General features: G+C 41.8%; 1 protein-coding gene across 1 annotated transcript; it reads right to left on the reverse strand.

Moving 5' to 3' along the window:
• Nucleotides 1–1,058: 1,058 nt before the first annotated feature.
• Nucleotides 1,059–20,060, reverse strand: map1b (microtubule-associated protein 1B). The gene is made up of 7 exons (XM_050053574.1): nucleotides 19,644–20,060; nucleotides 17,491–17,592; nucleotides 8,808–8,890; nucleotides 7,800–7,940; nucleotides 2,317–7,489; nucleotides 1,975–2,213; nucleotides 1,059–1,551 (listed from the first exon to the last, which is right to left on the reverse strand). Exons 1-7 carry the CDS (start codon nucleotides 19,825–19,827, stop codon nucleotides 1,396–1,398), a joined length of 6,078 nt encoding a protein of 2,025 aa, XP_049909531.1. The 5' UTR covers nucleotides 19,828–20,060; the 3' UTR covers nucleotides 1,059–1,395.
• Nucleotides 20,061–20,910: the final 850 nt, after the last annotated feature.

Raw genomic sequence — 20,910 nt, forward strand, 5'->3', positions numbered from 1 at the left:
GAAGTTACTGTAGTATACAATGTCATGGCACAACTTGCAAAAATCATAAAATGCTCCTTATATTTATTTTTCAGCCTAGCCCTGTTGTTCTTAATGCAAGTCAGAGCAAAATCCCCATAAAAAAAGAGAAAAATCCTAACATATCATGCATGTCTTCCAACCACTCCATCGGCCACAAAGCTATTTATAATTATAGTACAATGCTTTAGAAAAACAAGACATTTTAAGGTTTATGAAAATATCCTGCCTCACCAGCTCTACAATGGGAAAAGGCTAGCTCCCCCATAGCTCAATGATTACATAAAAAACGGGTCTAGTTCAAGTTCAAGTTCAAGTAATAATAAATAATAAATAAGATCTGATTTTTCTTTTTTATAACTTAAAATCTGTAAATAAAACAGACAATTTGCAATAAAAGGCGATCCTCTACAAAGCATTGTGGAAATAGATAAGATTTTACACATGCACACAGCATTCTGATGCATTTCCTTTTGTACATGTGTAAAAGGCTATCTGGACAATCAAGCATAATAAATTATATTTAACATAATAAATTAATATTCACACATCAGCAGCAACATAAACCCAATTTAAAACATCCATTTCAAACCAAATTAAACCCAGCTGTCTTGAAAACAAAAGGCTTCAAAATGGTAGGGGCACTTCGTCTTGCCCTTTATGAATATAAGTTCAGACATCATGCTAATCAGTGTTGAGTATCCTTCGAGTTAATTCATATCATCATTCAACTATGTAACCAGTTAACAGTCCTTTTTGGGGTTGACCTGTAGATTTACTGTGCCTGCCCACTCTTCTGCTTGTTGCACCGGTTCTTATACATTCATTTTGACTCCCTAAGGCAATAACAGAAAACATCTTGTTTTATCCTTTGGTGTGGATAACGGCCATTATTCAATAATATACCATGTGCAGGGTTGTTTTGTTCCTTAACAGCAGTTAAACTGATTAAAAGCTTTCATGTAATTTGATCTGGGGATGCAGTAGAAACTCAATACATAAACAACAACATCATTATTTGATCTGTATGAGATTGGTTTAATTGGACAATGATGGCTTGAATAGTTTTGACTTCCAATTTTCTCCTAGCACCATCCATTTATGCCAAAAAAATCAGATAGCATCTTGAGGATGTCAAGGATGTCTTACTTTAGAAAACATTGTCTTTTGCATGGAGCCCCTCAAAGCTAATTTGTATTGGTGTTAGTCCTCATTGCAGATATTTATTTTTTCAGGGTTAAGTACACAAGAAGTAGCAATTTAGCATATAAGTGTTTAAGTGTCTGCTTAGGTTTTATGCTACGTGGATTTCTTTCACAGATAATGATCCCTCTCGTTATCACTTACTAGGCCTTTCTAGTCTCTTGCTGAACAGGCCTACATCTCTATCTTACAAGCTGGAAAGGATTCATCCTGCATGACGACAGTGCTGCTGCTCGCCAGGACCATGATGTTGAGCTCTTGCTGCTTGTCGTGGGTCTCCTGGTACCACTCCCTCATCACGTCAGTGTCATGGGTTGGAATCAGAGTGACCTGACACCAGAGAGGAGGGAAGTGTCTAAGCTGAAGCATTCAGAAAGTTCAAGATTCATCCTGACTATTGAAATTATCTTTCTCTTTCTGTCTCTTCTTCCCTTAGGATGTTTGCACACAAAGTATTTGTGGCAGATTTTAACAAAGAAATAAAGATGTCGATATTTATTTATGTCCTATAAATGTATGGATTTATTCATAACCAATAAATCTGTTCAATATAATCTATATGCATTCAAACTATTCTGGCACCCTGAAATTGGGGTGTCGGCATCAATAAAAAGCTTAAATTCAAGCTCAATTCAGTTGTAGCCTCACTGTCTTAATTTAAAAAACAAATAACATATGGTACATTACAGATACAGATACTTTTACAGTATCACATTATTACGTATAATTGTCATATTAATACTTGAAACTTACCTGCATATTATTTCCCCATTGGGCCTTTCCTTCGAGAAGAGCATCAAGGACAGCTCTGCTGGGCTCCTGAGCTGTCTGATCATTGCCACTGACCACATAGTAAGAGGAGCGCACCCGCTTAAAGAACTCAGCATCCACATTCTTGGCATTGCAGTGATTGGGGATGTAAACCAAATCCATGTACATGGGAGGACAGTTGGGCAGAGATGCCCCACCTGATGCCTTTCCACTGTTAGTACCTGAAAGAGACAAAACCTTTACCTTTGAAAAAACTCTCAATACATATGAGAAATTATGTGTAGCGTGAAGTGATCCAAATTATGATAATGAGTAAGTACTCACCTGATGTGGCACTTTTTACACCTCTGGATGCAGAGGTATTGGTTGCATTTTTGGCATCTTTCCCTTCTCCAACACTCTTCTTTGGAGAGGAAGTCTTTGAGTCTTTCACTTTTGATAGAGCACTCTTCCTGGCTGGCGAGGAAGACTTTTTCAAGAGCTTTTTCTTCTTGGCCTTTTCTCCCCCATCTGTATTAGCATTGTGGAGGTTTTCTTCAGCCTTGAGGGCTTCTGGATCCACCATGCAGACATCATGGTGGCCTGAAGATGGAGCAGAGTCCCTGAGTGCCACCGGAGGAGGATCAGCATGTCTGTAGGTCAGCGTTCTGTCAGTGGGCAGAGTCTCAGAGTCATCTTCAGAATCAATGTTAGCATCTGCTGTAATGGAAGGGCACTCCTCCGTCCCTGGTGGAACATCTGAATCAGTCTGGGAGGGGGCAGATTCACTGATGGATGTAGGTGGGGTCTCCTCACACTGCTTGACGGAGAGCTTACCTCCTGGAGGTGGGGGCCCTCCTCCTGACTTAGCCAGAGGCTTCTCCTCATCCATAACATTCTCTTCATTGATGAAATATTCTAGGGGGTTGGGGTTGATGAAAGATGGGGACAATTCTGTCTTGGGGTGACGATACTCACATGAAGTGACTAGGCAGAGGTCGACATCTGTCTTAGATGGAGCAGAGGGGCTCTTCTTGGTGGAGTCTGGGTCCTTGGAGCCACAAGCAGAATTGTAATGACACGGATCAGAGGAGAGAGGTAGATATGATGGTAGGGGAACTTTGGGGCTCACAGGGGATTTTGCCTCAGGTGTGGAATCCTCACATTTAAAGGGATTAGTCTCCTTTGCTGGGGAAATGGTCTCTTCTTTTGAAAAGGTAAAAGACGATGATGGGGAAGCAGCTTTGGGAGGTGAGGGTGACTTGTCGTATTTCTGCTGTGTGTCAGATTTATTAGTAATGCTCTCTACAGATGGTGAAACTGGGCTGATACTGTCTTTAGCTGGAGGACCTCCTAGCACTGGGGATGGCTCATTGGAATGGGGTGAGTGGGTGAGAGAGGATGCCTTTGGAGTGACTGGAGACTTATCTGTCTGCTCAGCCACGGCATTAAGTATTTCTGTCATCTGGCATGGGGTTGTAACAGAGGGAGTGGACTGAGATGCATCTGATGGGGTTGCAGAGGTTGCAAGGACTGAATCGTTCTCTTCAGAAAGAAAAGGCTTCTCCACTGGAGAAGCCCGGTCTTCAGATGGTCTTCCATTCTTTCCATCTGAGGGACTGTAGTCAACCTCAGTTGGGCCATTCTCTGTAGCACGTGAGCTGCTTCCCACTGATGGGTGCTCCGGAGATTGCTTACTGAAGTCCAGGGCTAAGGAGTGGTCAGGGGACTCCTGGCCAAACTCGATTGACATGGTGGAGTGCTCTGGGGATTTTGTGTCCTGTGTTCTGCTTTTTGTCTTTGGTGAGATGTCTGGAGAGATAGACATGGGCCTTGGGCTGTCTTCTTTGGATGGAGATCCCTCAGCCTCATGGAAGGTGGTCGGGGTCTGAACCACGGAGACAGACAAAGAGTCATCTACTTCTGTTGAGTGAGGAGAGCCTACTTCAGCATGAAGGGAAGGAGAGTCAGTGGTGGGTTCCGGCAATGAGCTGGTGGCCAGCGAGGCGGTGGATGCTGACGCTAAATGTGAAAATGTATCTTCTGCTACCACCTCCTCCAGAGGAGTTCCAGATTTGTCTGATGTGGTGCCCTCTGAAATTGACATTTTACTCTCTTCCTTGAAAGCTGTGAAAAGATTAGTGTCTGATTCAGGTTTGGTCATTGGTCCTGAGGACAAAATGGAATCTCCAGTTTTCTTATGATCTATATCAAAGAATGACTTGTCCTTCTTCGTTGGGGAATCAGAGTCAGTTGGGGGTGGGCTTTTTGGAGAGAACATTGCCCTCTCTACAGGGGAGGAACTTCCTGTTTCTTGCCCATTAGGTTCTGGAGTAACTCTATTGGAGGTGTCCTCTTTATCACTTGTCACCTCCACAATTACCGGACCCTGTGCTTCATCTTCTGACATAGGTGGTAGAGCACCTGCTTTCTCATCTACTGGTGACTGATAGTAAGGTGTGTGACCAGAGGACTGAGGTGAGTTAGCTCCTTCCAGTGTCTTATCATCTGGGCTGAGGGAGGGATCCACTGTTGCCCTGGCGCCTGCCAGCGTCGTGGACAGCTCTATTGGAGCAGCAAACAATGTTGGAGAATCAAACTGGTCCTTGCGGTCTACTGAGGGAGAACGTATAAGAGGTGTTGTTGTGGAAGTTGAACTGAGTCTAGCTGAATCTATGTCAAACTTGTCACATGGCTCTTGAGCTGTTGAAAATCCTTCAGCTTTCCCTGTGGGGAGAAACCCTTTACCAAATTTATCCTCTTCCAGTGATGATGGGGGAGATATCGTGGAAGCGGAGTGGCTGTAGTCCTGGCCTTCTGTGGCATCACTCTGAGTGTGATCCGAAACTGCCATACCCTGAAGTGGAGACAGTTTCTTCCTATCAAACTCCCCAGATGTTGATGTCCCAAACTTGCCAACATCCGGTGAAGGAGACTCATCATTGGTGTTTTCATCACTCATTAGGTCCCTAGGAGTCAACATCTCATCCATGGGAGTAGGCACACTGGATATCTCCATGGTGGACTGAGTGTGGCCAGAGGTGATGGTGTAATCCTCAGGGGGTTCATCTCTGTTCTCGTCATCCGAGGCCGTTGAACTCTCAAAGCCAGCTGGAACCATTTCGTCATGGATAGATGCAGCCGGGGAAACAGGTGAGGACACTTTGGGTGATGCTGATACAAACAGACTATGTTTCTTTGTTTCTGCCTCACATACATATGGAACTTCTACATTTTTATTAGTTATATCATCGTTGCCTTGAACACTATCTGCTGGTTTGACTTCAACATTTCTGTCTTGGTGTTCATCTTCACTGGGTGTAAGCTTATCTTTATCTGGTTCCACTGTCTGTGGCTCATAAACTTCTTCTGTCTCTCCCTTCTCTTCATAATCCCCTCCCTCTGATGTCTCCTCCATTACAGTGCCTTCATCTTCAAACTTCTCACTGACGCTGCCATTGAGTTTTTCTTTAAGAACTTGTTCTTCTGGTGTCTCTCCATTGTCTCCTTCAGCCTCTGTTGTGGTTATACCCTCATCCACAGACTCTAATGCCTCAGGTGACTCTTTGGTTTGTATTATTTCTTCATGGTGGATCATCACAGGCTCTTCTTCCTTAATTTGTTGCACAGTCGCATCATCCTCCACCAACTCTTCAGCTCTAAGCTCCTCAAAGTCCTTAGTGAGATCCTCTGGTGTGGACATCAGAGATCTTACTACTTCTGGATCATCTACAACAGCTGCTGCACTAGCTGCAAGTTCGCCACTATCCACCTTTGTCTCCTTCTTTGTCACCTTTGGCTTTCCTTTCTCTTTTAACTTTGACGGGACTCCTGCGTCTTTCTTTGAAGCGCTGTCTTTTTTCAGGGGCTTTGGTTTTGGTGCTAGACTCTTTTCTTCACCTGCAGCGGATGTCTTTTTTATGTCCTTCAAGGGCCTTTTGACATCTTTCTTTTCTTCCTTCTTCTCCTTCATAGGCGAGTCCCTTCTTATATCCTTTTTTAGAACTTTCTTTGCCTCCTCTTTCTTTACTTTTTCCTCCTTTTTAATGTCCTGCTTGGGTGCATCATCTTTCTTTGCTACTTCTTTCTTTGCTTCCTTTTTCTTTTCCACAGACACTTTGGTCTCCTTTTTAACAATCCTTTCAACTTTGGGTTTTATTTCAGACTTCTTTTTTTCTGGAGTTTCATTTTGGGCTGTTTGCTCTGACTTGGCTTTTGATTCTTTCTCGGGTGCCTTTGCCTTGTCCTTTTTCAGCGGGGCCTTTTCTTTTTTCTCAGTCTTTTGTGTTTTTTCATGAGATGCTTCTGCATCTGCCTTTGCCTTTTCTGGTGCTTCCTCCTTTGAATCTTTCCTGATGCTTTTGCTTGGTGATGGCTTTGGGGTAGACTTAAGGCTCTCTTTGCTGTCTGTTCTGTGTTTCATCTTAGCTTGCTTTAGAGTTGGCGTTGACGGCATATTAGAAGACATCGTTTTTTGAGTGACAACTGGCTGCTTCAGAAAGTCCAAGTGCTTTAGCTTTTCTAAACCTTCAAAGACGTGATGCTGGGTGGCATTTCCAGGAAAGAGAACACGCACAACCTTGTCTGAGGGATTTGCAGGGTGCCACACAATGAGTGAAGAGATAGATGTCAGGTAAGAGATGGGGAACTCAGATTCTTTTCCATTTGGCAGCAGAATGGAGGCAGTGTCTTTTTCACTACCTGTCCACTGCTTCATAAAGTGCTGCATCTCCTTGCTGTTCTTTGATGGATTAAGCACATACATCTCAAGCTTTCCAACGCCCATTTTCTGGAAAAGTATGAGTGGTTCTATAGTGTTTCCAACGGGCCTTTGCAAAGGCTCTAACCTCAAGTTTAGCTTGGTGAGGAACTGCTGAGTGAACGCTGCCTCCTCAACAGTCTTCCGCACTCTGTAGTTAGGCTCTGGGTTATCCAGGTTTTCAGGAAAATTCACAAACACAATACCAATATCTGGAGAAATCATGTTCTTCACCCAGTCGCTGTTAGCTGTCGATCCCTGCGACTGTTCCTCCTCAAGTTCTGCAACCTTCCTCTGCAGCATGCTATTGATACCTGGCAGGTTGTCGTCACCAATGTGGGTCATGAGGATGGAGTCAACCCGGTCCAGGTGTCTCACCAGCTTCCAGAAGCATGACTTCCTGTCTGAGCCACCGTTGATAAGCATGTTGAAGCCGTTGACAGCAAAGAGAGCAGAGTCACCGCAACCAGCAGGGAAAATGTAACAGCATGGTTTGGAGAGTTTGAGGAATCCACCTGAGGTTGGTGGTTCTAACATGTCAAAAGGAGATGGGATCTCTACTGATTCAGATAAATACTCTGTGAACTCTGAGAGGCCTTCCATTTCAGGGAGTATGAGAGTGGAGTTAAGTTTCATGTTAATGAAGTCCTGCAGGTTGTGTTTGTCCAAGTTGGTGTTTTTCCACTCGCCATGTTCAGGGCAGGAGAGTGTGAGGTTGGCTTTGTTTGCCGGGTGAATAGTGCTGAGCAATTCACCAATCTGTGCATGAAAAAAATAAATGGCTTAAAATTTTAATATACCTGAGTCAAATGAGTGAAATTAATTGTGCTCTGAAATCACACTTTCAGTATGTCTAGCCTATATGTACCTGTAGAGTGGGAATGTCAGTACGTTTTAAGTCTATTATGTAATGCTAGAATGAGAGCTTACAGAGCAGGCAACAACCATGCATTTTTTAATTTACTGAAAGGATTTTGCTGACAAAATATAATTTTGTTGTTCTAGAAAATATACCATGAAAGTCTTCCACTAATATAAAACATCAAAACTGACCTAAACTTTGGCTCACCTCTTGGTCAGTGAATATGTCTATGAAGTTGAAGAAAGAGAAAGATCCAGACTGAAGAATCAGCTCCCCGCTGTTTTCAGAGCATTGTCCTGAGAGAACCAGAAGCTTGTGTCTGGCTGTGTCAGAGATCATCAAACGAACCTGAAGAATAAACAGATAATAAGTTAAAGAAAGACTGAAAAAAGCATGTATGACACTTAAGAAATAAAGACACAAGTGATTAATTCATTGGAACTGCTGAGGAATACAATGCAATAATAATATTACTTGCTACAGAAACTGGAAATACAGAACCTTGCTGCTGTAGCAATCAACTTAATGATTTAATGCATTTGAAATATCACCAGTTTCACGTCACTCAAATCCATTAGCTAATTAGCTGACTTGTTTACTCTGCTAAGTTTCTTTTATCCCTCTATCTCTTGCCTCTCCCCCTCTTTTTCGTTGGTCCTTTTTTTTCTACTTCAGCAACATCAGCTGTTCTGGGCAGCTGGCCAGGTCAATCCTGCTGCGCTGTGAGATATTATTAATGCACAGTTGACTGCAGACATAGCTGGGGGGTAGAGGCAATGCTGAAAAGGAGCAGTGACAAGAGAAAATCTTGTGTCATCTGTGCTCCTGACCCTCATCTGTCTTTCTTTCCATCAAAATGTAGCTAAAGATGTTCTGCAGTAACAAAAGGTAAAAGGCTGCACTTGTTATTCGTCGCAGTAAGTAGTCTTGTCCCTTGAGCTCCTAATTGCTCCCTTTTTTTAAAATTCCAACCAACAGTAACAGCAGCAGTTCCTATTAAGAGGGTGGATAATTGGCCAAACATGGTGGACAGTCATGGCTGAATAATAATCCTTTTCAACCTGTAATTGCTTTATAAATGTGCATTTACTTAATGTATTTTGGAATCATCCCTCCTTAATATGGATGGAAGATAAAACACCAAGTTACAGAAAGACTAAGGAAGAGGTTATAATTATATAAGAGATTGTCAACAACAATTATAGCTCATTTTACCTCAGTACTGACTGCATCATCTGAAGGGTTGATAAGCACCACTGTCTCCAGGACATTACTTTTATGGTGAAGAATTCTCTGCCCTGCAAAAAAAAGGAATATAGTTAGAAATTAAAGCACAAAATGTCCAAAATCTGAAAATGTGGATTTAGTGTCACACAACATGAAGAAAACCATCTTTCAAGCTGAAAGGAGGACATTTTTGGCAGTTTGGCTTGGAAAAATGATTAATTTAGTTTCAAAATATTTGCTGATTCATTTTCTGTTGATTGACTGATCATTTTTTATCAACTAATCATTTCAGCTCTACTTGACTTCTGACCACAGACTGTATTAAAAAAAATGGACATAGCCACGGTGATGTCAGCCATTGGTTTTTGGACTCCCGTTTTGAAGCCTCAAGTTTAATATTTTGGCCGTTGCCATTGGTTTTTTTTGGAGCCAGACTTGACGATATTTCAATGAGAGAGTGGAGCTGTGGAGGAGCAAGGGGGAGATCTGACTGTAGCAGCGCCTCACAGAGAGCCTGTCACTCAACTGTCTGTGCCCTTAAATATCTGTACCTTTCAGCCTTAATGAAATGTAAATAGGTAAGTAAGGTTGAAATTAAACCCTGTAAAGTTGTCATGACTTTTGAAATTAGCTACAGAGACCAAAACTGTTTTTTGTACCAGGCTGTAAACATGTATATTTTTGGGCACTGTAACATAAGAGTCTATGGGGACAAACTGGCTGGACTGGACTGACAGTTTTTTTAAGTAAAGATTTTAGGGGGGACACAGGAGACATGTCCCCCTCAGTATTTAGAACATGTGCTTTGTTCCGCCCAATAAAAACATGAGGTAGCAAAGGACTAAATTAAAGTCATTAACACCATAAATTTTGCAAATAAGGCAAAAAATGGTGACTACAAACTCACCAGAATGTGGGAAATTAAATGTTTGAAGCTTAAAACTCCCCGTTTCATATACGTTCCTCCTTATTCTCTAAACAAAACACAGGTTACTCTCTTGCTTCTGTCAAACAATATAGACAAGACATAATTATTATTTGTTCTCTCCAGTAACATTTTCCCCTCATAAGACAGAGCTGGTACACAGAAAATGAACAGTGGGGTGTGACAGGCTCATAATCAATCATCCTAGGTTTTGGATGATTGATTATGATAATGACTTTGTCCCCACTGTTTGTGTCTCTGTGTGTATTAGGGGGGTTATCCTTCGGTCCAGCTGACGAGACAGGGCATCTCTAACATCATTATTCATCCCAACATATCAGGCTGTACTCACTCAGTCAGTCTTTGTTTCTTCCCCTTGTTATCTCATTTCTTTTTTGAAGAATTAATGAATTCCCCTGCAGCCAACTGACAGACTGTTTTTATTTTGCTAATTTGGATTAATTTCCGCTGTTAAAACCAAAGGAAATTGTACCACTAACATCCTGAGAATAAGACAAACAGGAATATGTTCCCTGTTAGGTCCAGAGGGCAGTCAGGTACTGCCTGACTATAAGCTTTATATTCAGGAGACAGAGTATACCTTGTCTCCAGAGACAAGATACCGCAGCAGCTATCTGGCTGCTGGGCCGATTCCTCCATATATATTTCATACAGCAGATTCTCATTATGGAGCACATAGCCATTAACCCTGCCGCCTTCTCCCACAGGGCTGTCACTCCACATGGAAGAGCTCTTTCATTCACTGCTGTTAATAGTGAACTGGCTCCTATAAAGTACATTACTATTAGCTTATAATATTCTGGGGGGTTCAGTGATGGTAGAAATAATGACTCTTTCTCTACATGTCAACCCTTTACCAGTTCCAATGTTGCACTCCATTTGTTTTATGGAGTTAGTTGCCTGAAGGGAATAATATTTCTAGTGTGACTTTGATTTTGAGCTTTTATATAAATTCAGTATCATGGCAGATGCTTAAATGACAAAAATAACATTTCTTTTCTTCTCATTTTTTTTGGCAGGGTTGGGGGGTAGATGGGTTTTTTGCAATTCTTTTCTGCAAGTTTTGGATTGAAATATTTTGTTGATGCCTCCTTTTACTTTCAATTGTTTAATCACATTTAATTCAGATCTATAAACAGAAGGCTAAAAACTAAGGTACTACATGCTAGCAAGCACCTGAGAGGAATCAGGTGGTGGCTGATTTTTTGCTACTTTACTGGAAAGCCAAATAATTGCTTCCAGAATAAGACAGCATAAGATTAAAATATTAAGTCGAATACCGTAATGACAGTATACTTTCACCACTGGCAACTGTAGGTCTGTTGGATTGCTATGAAATTGGACATTTGTTCTTTTGAGTGAAATGGCTAGAGATCTTCTAGATGAATTACTGTGAAATTTGGCATGGACATTACCACACATACCACAGGCACCATTAGCAGGCCCAAGTCTGTGCTAAACTGGTAGCTCTAATTAGTAAGTGTTTGTCATGCTAACATGCTAAACCAAGCATTATGGTTGACATTAAACCTACTAAACATCACAATGTTAGTATTGTCATTGTGAGCATGTTGCATGCTAGCATTAACACTTCACTCAAAGCACTGCTGTGCTTATAAGGGACTCCCAGAAATTTGTTATTCCACCTGGATGGGCGTGTTTTTTCCGGAGTGCAGCAGTGTTTGCTTCCACTAGCTCCTTGACTATCTCAGCCCATGCTCTCTGAGGGCATGTCATACTTTATATTTTGTAACCTTTGCACCTTTGTAAGAATTAATACCTTTTAAGGTTACAGTTTTGCGAGCTTATTGAAAAAGTGACGAGATGGCCCAATACATGCCAATGAGACTACCCATCTGGCACACAACGCTCTGTGTGACACAGGTCATAAGGCACTGGCCCCAGGTGAAATACAAAGTTTAAAAAGGAAGTCTGGTGCCTATAAATACAGCTTTATAGCTTTACATAGCTCACTTATGCTCAATGTTAGGCATAGACGGAGCCTTCTGTCAGTATTTTGTGTTCATTTCATCCATATTTGCGCATGTTTTCTGAAAGCTTACAAACAAAATGGAGCAGTACCACCAAACACTGTGGTGGCAGTGTAGTTCAAGCAAGATACCAACATTTTAAGGTGAACAGGTCTTTGCAGTGATGAGCCTGTGACTGTAATGATTTAATATCTGATATTTGCCGATTTAGTTTTTGCACATTTGTCCAAAATATGTGAACATGTTTGTGATTGACTTCAAGGTTCAGCTTAACTGACATACAATATGAGACCACAAAATAAAAGTCAGTGTTCAACCTAATGATATTAATGAGACCAAAATGTCATGTCTTGATTTTTGATCCTTTGCATGTGCATGTGCATTACATTAGCAGGTTGAAGCAGAGATTTGTGTCGGTCTAATACCACCATCATCAAAATCCCAGTTGACTGTGGGAGAAACCAGCTTCACTCAGCTTTGTTCTGAAGAGGCAGCAGTCTTAAACTGATGACCGAAGCGCCTCCATAAGAACAAGAGACTGAGGAAACAGTTTCCAGTGGTGTGTGAAATGAGAGAACAATCAATCATGGAAGTCTATCGTTCATCCTGTCATGCTATTGTACACAAGCCATTGTTAATGTAAAGTGGAGCATTTTTCTTTGTCTCTCTGTGGGTTACGCCCTGCTCACTGGCATTTTATGTGATGAGGCAGAAATTACAGTAGTCCGTACATGTTAGGGACTAGTGAAGCACAAGGCAGCCACCATCACCACCACCATCACACTGCCGAATTGCTGTGTGTCTAAGCCAGCTCGTCAAAAAATGACAGATTGTGCACTGGGGCTTGCTTGACCCTGACAATTACCTTGATCGATATAAAAATCCTCGATGCCCAGTGCGTCTCTGTCTCAGCGGGAGGCGAGGTAATGTGACATGCACCACTGAGCATTCTCCTTCTGGCTGAATAGAAAGTGCAAGACTGGTATAGCCTGGCTGCCACAGACTGAACCAGACGGGGGAACATCAATGTGGATGGCACCGCACCAGAAATAGATCAGTGGAACAACTAAATTCAGCGCCTCCTTCCATTTTGCATCAGAAAAAGACCTCACACGAAAGAATTATAAATGTATGTCCTCAGGTGGATGCCCTGTCTGTGTCGCACCTTTTCCCCTCCTGTCATTTCGTTTTTCACTGCAACACAATAATTGACCATGATGGTGGAAAGATGGGGGTGTACCCCTGGGCGCAGTTTTCAATGTCACTTGTCCCCGTGTTCCCACACAACAGGATTAAAAAGGGAACTGGTATACGTAATATGTCTGGGCATGGAGCTAATGACACTGCCACTGCTGTTAAGCGGGCTGACTCACAGAAGCGTCAATCACCTGTGTCGTAGTATTGATGCCTCCAAATAACATTCAGTTTCAGCTTCTCTACAGCTTTTATCTTAAGAAATAAGCTTGTCAAATTACACGACAACCTGGTAGGAGAAAGACAATAATTATGTCTGCCCACCACCTGTTTCTTTCTCAATTCCTCCAGCTATGAATGTAAAGGGTAATGCAGCTTAGTAGATGCATGACTGATCAATCAGTCTGTTGATTTACAGCTATTGAATCGACCACCCGGGATCATCGGTTTAACAGATGTCGAGAGAACCCAGGATCGTATTCACCAAAAACGTCAAGAGGATCTTTATCTCAGACAAATTCATTCGTGAAAGTCAACACAATTCTTAATTACTATTGATCGTGAGCTGCAATGTTGTCTTCAACAATCTCACAAGGAGGGTTTTGAGTGGATTTGTGGTTTAGAGAGAGCCTTTTTAGACTTCAGCACTGTCTGCAGTGAAGGCAGAGTGCTGGGAAATCTATATGTAACCAGGAGTATCATATATCCATCAGGGAGACACCAGGGGGTCTCCTGTCTTGCCCCTGTTTTCCTCTTTTCCCTTCCTCCTTCCTGTTGGGTCCAGGCTTCCTATGTATGAACACGGTGTGATGGATGATGTATCATCTGTCAGGCAGACAGATAATCACATTCATCTTCCTTCGCCTGATACCATCTGCTGGTTTGTGTTTTCCTGTAAGCACTGCGCACTAAACAATAAATGCACCACACGCTAAAGGGTAAACATTAAAAATGTATTAACAATGATTCTAAAGTTATATTTAAATTATAGATATGGTCAGCAGATCAGCATCCTCATCAACCTTTATCCTGAAACATGCACTTATTGTTTGATTGATGTTTTGCACAAGTTCACAGAGTTAAAGCAGGGGTAGGCAGTTTTATTTTGGCGTCATTGGGCAGAAATCCAATAAAAACCTTTGAGCATATTGAAATTCAAGTGATCTGAGAGAGAAGTAGGGTTCTGCACCTCCTCTTGGCTCTGTTGTCAGGCTTTAGATAATCTAGCCCATGACAGGAGACTTTGGTCAATCAAAGTCCATTGCAGAGAGAGGGCGTTCCTATTGGCTGCTCAATAAATGCAGATGCGTTAGCACATCCCTTCAGATGGTGAAAGCCTGATTCAATGTTGGATAATCCTGCAGAGAAAGTTGCTTTTTCAGCATTGGCAACAACTGCCACCACTGGAAAGCGACCCCAAAAAAGGAAGACAGAAAAAAAAAATACAATCTGACAATAAACGTTATAAAACATGTCAGTAGCAGCAAGGCATTTTATAGATGGAGGGAAAATGTTTCTAATAGTTTAGCCTTCTGCTAACCACAGCCAAAGTCTAACGTCTACAGCTAATTCTAGCTCATGTTTATGTACCTAGCTAGAGCCTCAAATCACAGTTTGTCCTCCGACTCACTCCCTACCGCTGCAGTCCACCTTACTGGGAGGAGAGTGGGCAGCAGCCGCAGAGACTGACCCTCACAGTTTAGACCTGGTGCTGGCGCTGGCCACCAACCAACTGCAACCGCTGAATTTGAGCCGCTACAGCTGCTGACTGAAGGTCTGTCCTCAGCAGAGCAGTCCACACATCAATGTATGGGAAACACTCTGCTATTGTATGAAGTGTGTGCATACGCCCATGCTTGTCTGGTGGGAGGGGCTTAAGACAGAGAGGGGGGAACTGCAAGAGGAGGAGTAGTATCAAATTCTGATGTTTCTTTGCTCTCTGCACATGCACAGTTAGCTTAGCTTAGCATAAACATTCGGACCACGAGGAAACAGCAGGCCTGACCCTGTCCAAAGGTAACAAAATCTATTTACTCGGAGTGGTAACTTCTTCTTTAAAACTTTGGGAAGTTACTGCTCCTGGCCAAGAAATACTGTGGCACATAACCCTCATAAAACCCCAGAACTATTTTTATACTTCACTGTTTTGTGTCGTTGTTCTTGTATAGATTAATAAAACGAGATTTAACATGTTGATTAGTGAGCTTCGGAGACGCTGGCAGGCGGATTTTGTTACCTTCGGACAAAGCCAGGCCAGATGTTTTATCTTTTCGCTAAGCTAAGCTAAGCAGTGGCTGGCTGCAGATTTATATTAGCAAATTTATATTAGAGTACAATATTAAGCTTCTCATCTAACTCTCAGAGAAGAAAGTATATATGTCTTAGTATAATGAAATGTCAAAGTATTGGTCTAAAGCTGTTTTTGTGTGTCACACAGTGATGCAAGGGTAATACCCAAGTTAAGAATTCAACTACACTTCTATGAATGAAAAAAAAAAAGAGAATTAATGCCGGGAAACTGCCCTTAACAAACATTAAAGCTCTGTAAACGTTTCTAGGAAGCCTTTCATAATGCAGTACGTGTATTAAAAGTTCAAAAGACAATGAAAATCCTTCCCTTGAGAAATAACACCAGGCAAATAGCCTGAGGCCCAGAATATAAGAGAAAAATAGTATTCCAGTTTTACTACTTATGCAGCATTACCTCTCATAGTCTTGGCCTCATTAATTCACTGATCAGAACTGCATTTCTGTTTCTGTGTCGCATCCATCTTCACCTCATTCTTTCCCCCTAACCTACTCCGTTTTTGTCTTTTCTTCCTCACCCCACCTCCCCTCCCTCCCTTACTCCCTTGTTTGCTCTTCTCTCATCCTCTTTCTCTTCACAGCCATTCCCCTCACCCTCTCTGTTCCCCTCCCTGCTTTATTTTCATGGACAGACACTTGCCACTGGGGATTCCACACTGCTAATTACTCTCGAATCAACTGCGCATCTCGTACTGGGTTGCAAGGCAACAGCACACATGGAGGAAGAAGGAGAGAAGAAAGGAGGATGGTAAAATGGTAAAAACAAGGTTGGATGAAAGGGAGTGGGGGGGTTTGGAGTCTGTTTGAATGCTATCATAGATAAATCTCCATGTTTTACCTCCCTCTCAACCTATTGTGTTTCACCTCTGTAAGCCTAATTCTGAGACTTGATATCACTGCATCAAAATAAATCACCTGATTTAGTCTGCAGCAGCAGTTGTTGGCTGGATCAATCTATGATGAGGTATGAAGCCCTGCTGGTCATATCCAATATGGAGCGGTGCCAAGCAGAGGCTTTAACTGCTGCTGCCCGTCAAGGCCATACTGCCCACTGACAGACCACATGTCCTGCCTCACTGGATCTCTTCCATCTTTACAGCCTCCACCTCACCTTGCAAATAATATAGCTATAAAAACACCATGCAACAAAATGCTGAGAGGGCATATCCAGGGAAAGGCAATAAAACCCCTCTGCTTAGTGTACTGCAAGGAAGTTATAGCTGACAGTGTACGCTGCTGAAAAGTGCAGCGTTGGAATGTATATTTACTCAGGTAGTGTAGTTTTGAGGTAATTGTACAATACACAAGTATTTTCATTTGCTTAATATTGTTTTCTATTTTTTGACAACCTTACATATTTTGTAGGTTATTTTTCATACAAAACAAATGTAGCTTTTTTTTTTTTGGAGAAAAAAACATCTTTCTCTTATTAAGGACTTTAAGTTTAATATTCTTGTAAAAAGTGGAAAAAATTTAGTGGGATTTTTTTTTAACTAATTTCAACATTTTCTAACATCAGTTTTTTTCTAAATTCTAGTGCTGCAACTATTTTGTCTCATTTCAAGATACAGACATACATTTCTAGAATATTTTAAAACTAAACATTTAAATTAAAAAAAAAACAGAATCACCTAAACCAACTACAACAATGCTGCTCATGTATCATACATCAGTGATAATAATCTTGCAATATATTAGCGTTGTCATGATACTAGAGTTTCTAATTTTCATACAGTACCTCGAAAAATATCAGTATCTAATGCTATTTTTGATACCATGTGGAAAAAATGAGGTCAAAAAATGTAAAATTTCAAAGCTATAACATGAAAACACTGACTTCAATTTCCTTAGCTAGTATCCGAGAACAGCAGAACGACTTTAGTAAACATGCAAGAAAACACAGCTGGTGCTGGAGTAGTGCATCAGTACTGCGGAAAATAACTTTTGGAAGCATTTCAAATGTTCAGGATTGATATGTATCGACAAATAAACATGTTTACCAACAATACAGTATATACAAAACATATTCTACATAAGTTTACTTTGAATTCTTTTAAGTTTACTTGGAGTATTTTTACATCATTGTAGTATTACTTTACTAAAGAAAATGATCTGCATAGGAAAAGAGTGTGTCTCAGATGTGTTAAGGATGCAATTGAATTTGTTAGAAACATATTAAAGCATAATAAGACTGTGAAATGATCAGTGAATATGTCTTTTAATCCAAGTTTACCTCTGACATCTGCAGAGAAACGAGCCGAGTGTCTGGAGACAAACAGCTTGAGTTCCTGATCCAGATTGCAGTCAATGAGGTTGGTGTCCCATGAGCGGATGCCTGCAAGATAAACACACACAAAAGAAATCAACAAGGAAATAAAAAAAAGGAGGAAGAAAGAAAGAGGCCAGTGAAGAAAACCATATGTTAACGGCGCTGTCTGAAAATGAATCAATGCGCACGGCAGACAACACACAGGGAACTTGGCAACAGGTCTATAACAAATGTGCAAAGTCTCACCCTCACCCACACACGAATCTCACTGATCCTTTGCCTCCAGTTGACTGGAAAATCTTACAGGGAACATGTATAGACTTGTTACTGGTTTGGCGTGGGAAAATAAATCTATAATAGGAAATATCTATAGCCCTGTTTCTATTTTGCCATGGGCCTCAATAGCCTCAGCTGAGCTGAGTCATGATGGTATCATCCTCTCTCCATGATCATGCAGAGTAAAGGCCTAACAAAGGCCTCTGTGAAGTTACAGATGACATGAAGTGAGAATGGAGATAAAAGGGGTTTAAAGTGGTTTTATGTGGGGTAAAGTGCACACAAAAGGTGGACATGAAAGTTTATTTTACTCACAATAATATTATGTTCATAGGATATTACAACAGAGGGCTTAAACTTAAAGCAAAGGGTGTGGCTTTATTATGAAAGCATTAACGACTGACATGCGCAACAGTGGTGAAGATGACAATTACATGTCACAATTTATTACAAAGTACATTTTAAGAATGTATGAACAAAATAGATAGTCACAAATAAAAGAAAAGTCAATCACAAGAAGTTGTGATGCAATCAAAACCACCTGAACTGCTAGAAATTTCCTCGTGTATTGATTTTTTCCAAGGTCAGTAGTAAACTTTTGGTCTCAAGATGTGACACAGCAAGGGCCAACATAATACTCTATCAAATTAACATAATAATTAAAAAATAAACTGTGACTCTGACAGGTTAAACTCCCAGGTGATGCTAAAATCAGGTGATCCCCAGAGGTAAACACTTCTTCCTTCCTCCTGCCTCACTTGGTTTCACACCCACATAGTAACTGCGCCATATTCTCCTCTTCCTCCTCCTCCTCCTCCTCCTCCTCCTCTCACACAAACAGTGCACTCAGGCCAGAGAGCCAAACCACTACAGCAGCTGTGGCATTTCTAAAACGCCCTGCATGCTCAGTCTGAAGAGCGTTCCTTGTGGCTTTCCGTAGGGACCGCAGTGCGGACCGAGCCACGCCCACCAGCCGGTGAGAGATGAGAGAGCTGGATGCGGGATGATGATGATGGTGACTGATGATGATGGAGAAATGTTCCCACAGCATGAAAGGGGGATTTAATCTATTACTATTCGGTTATTGTTACCCAGCAGCCATTTCAGCCTTAACGCAGCGTCTTTATTCAGCTCTGTCAGAGACCCTTTCTAACATCGCAGCACAAGCTGAGGGAAAAGCTGCTGCTATAAACCCCCGTTGTCTCTTCCTGACTGCAAACTGATGCGTGGGACCCTCCGCTCTCATGAAACAAAAGCCTGACGCACCTGAATAAAAAAGCCCTGGCAAGATGCTGCGGGAGAGACAAACGCAGCGGCACCGGAGCCAAAGAAATGTGATACGCTGCATTATTGACGCATAGTCCAGATTTAATGCTGAATCATTGCTGGCAGCTTTATTAGAGGACCTGGCCCACGTGTGTGGATGACAACAATTGGGCCTAGTGACATTAATATGATAATTATACTGAACTAAACTGCCCCTAAATACAGTGGGTGGGCGGTAAGGGTGCGGGTTATCAAAGGATGTGAGGAGACTGGATTTGGCCTCATGTTATGAGGATGTTAAAGGGAGGGGCTGTTCAGTATCCCCAATTATAAACTGCATCACCTCTAGTTCAAATATTTACCCAATAACTAAGGGTCAGATATTGTTAATAAACCATTAGTATGCGTAATTCGCTCAAGCGTAATACCGTGCGTAAATTCCTGGTACAAACAGGAGCATCAGCAGCTTACATGACTTTTACAGCGATAAGACTTAACTTATTTACAAAACATCTCTGGTGAAGTTAAGTTCAGCTCTGGGTGGCCTACACCCACCTCACAAAGCTCCATCTTACCTTTCTCTATGTCCGCAATGGCACACTTCAGGTGATCCTCTGTTACGATCTCCCCGATAACCACCAACAAGTAAAATTTGCTGTCGTTGAAGTGCTGCGAGGGGCTTGAGGATGTCGGAGACGCCCCGGTGTTGCTTTGGCCGCCTAAAGTCTCCATTTCTGCAGATTCTACCAGGGTGGCCATCCTCTCTCCTCTGTCTCTCTTTCTCTCTCTCTATCTCCCGTATATGCGCGCAGGATCCCAATAGCAGCCTCCTCCCTTTATTCGCTGCAGAGCACCGGAGTGGTCTCCAGACATGCAAGTGGAGCCTTGATAGGAGTGGCCCTAGCTTTTTATACCAGCAGACATTGTGTCATATTCGGTAACCGGGGAGAGAAAAGGGCGCCGGGGTTTTTTCGCACACTCACTCCACATCTGATGTCATCCGCAACGAATCAAACGCCTCCGGAAGTCACTGAGATTCGATGCTTTGTATTGTACATAATCATCAGTGCTGGACATCTCAGTACTACTTGTTACTCCATACAAATACAAGTTTGATGTGGTGTGGAGCACTTCAACCACTGTAACCAAGAGCTCTCTTTAAATAAACACTTGATTTAAAGATTCATTCTCTGGTTTAAAGAGGTCTGCAGAGTGTACTTTAGCATGCTCTGCTTGGGAAAAGCTTCATAGATGATTCTTGTGCTACTCTTCATATACTCTTTTTTTATTTCAATGATTGAATCAAAAACTACAACTGGGAGGCCCTGAAAATAGGCACTATACCCTACATAAAGAGGAGCAGGAGGATTGTGAGACTGCTGACACCTGAAACAAGACTTGTCTGCAGTGATTCTGCAAAAACTGCAAATGTTGACTCATTATTTTTGTATAGATATTATCTCCTGGATAAAGCAGTAGGTAACATGTCATCTGTCTTCTACAAGTCGACTGACTAAATTGCTACTGTACTCCCTTTAAGTGCTCATGGATGAATAACTGAAAGGGCCTACCCCCCTGGCATCACCTGCAAAATGTCACTCATATTATCACATACCAACCAGAAAAAGACTCAAAAAGACCACAAAGGGATGTAAATGAACTGCAAAGAGACTAAAAATAACTACAAAAGGAGGCAAAACAAGCATAAGAAACACAAAATGACAGCAAAGACACACAAAACAATCAAAAAGACACACAATTACTTCAAAGAGACACAAAACAACTACAAAGAAGCACAGCAAGACCACGGAATGACCATAGAGAAATGCCAAACAACCACAG

Source organism: Epinephelus moara, chromosome 9, assembly GCF_006386435.1.
Source record: "Epinephelus moara isolate mb chromosome 9, YSFRI_EMoa_1.0, whole genome shotgun sequence".
In the NCBI taxonomy this organism is placed as follows: domain Eukaryota; kingdom Metazoa; phylum Chordata; class Actinopteri; order Perciformes; family Serranidae; genus Epinephelus; species Epinephelus moara.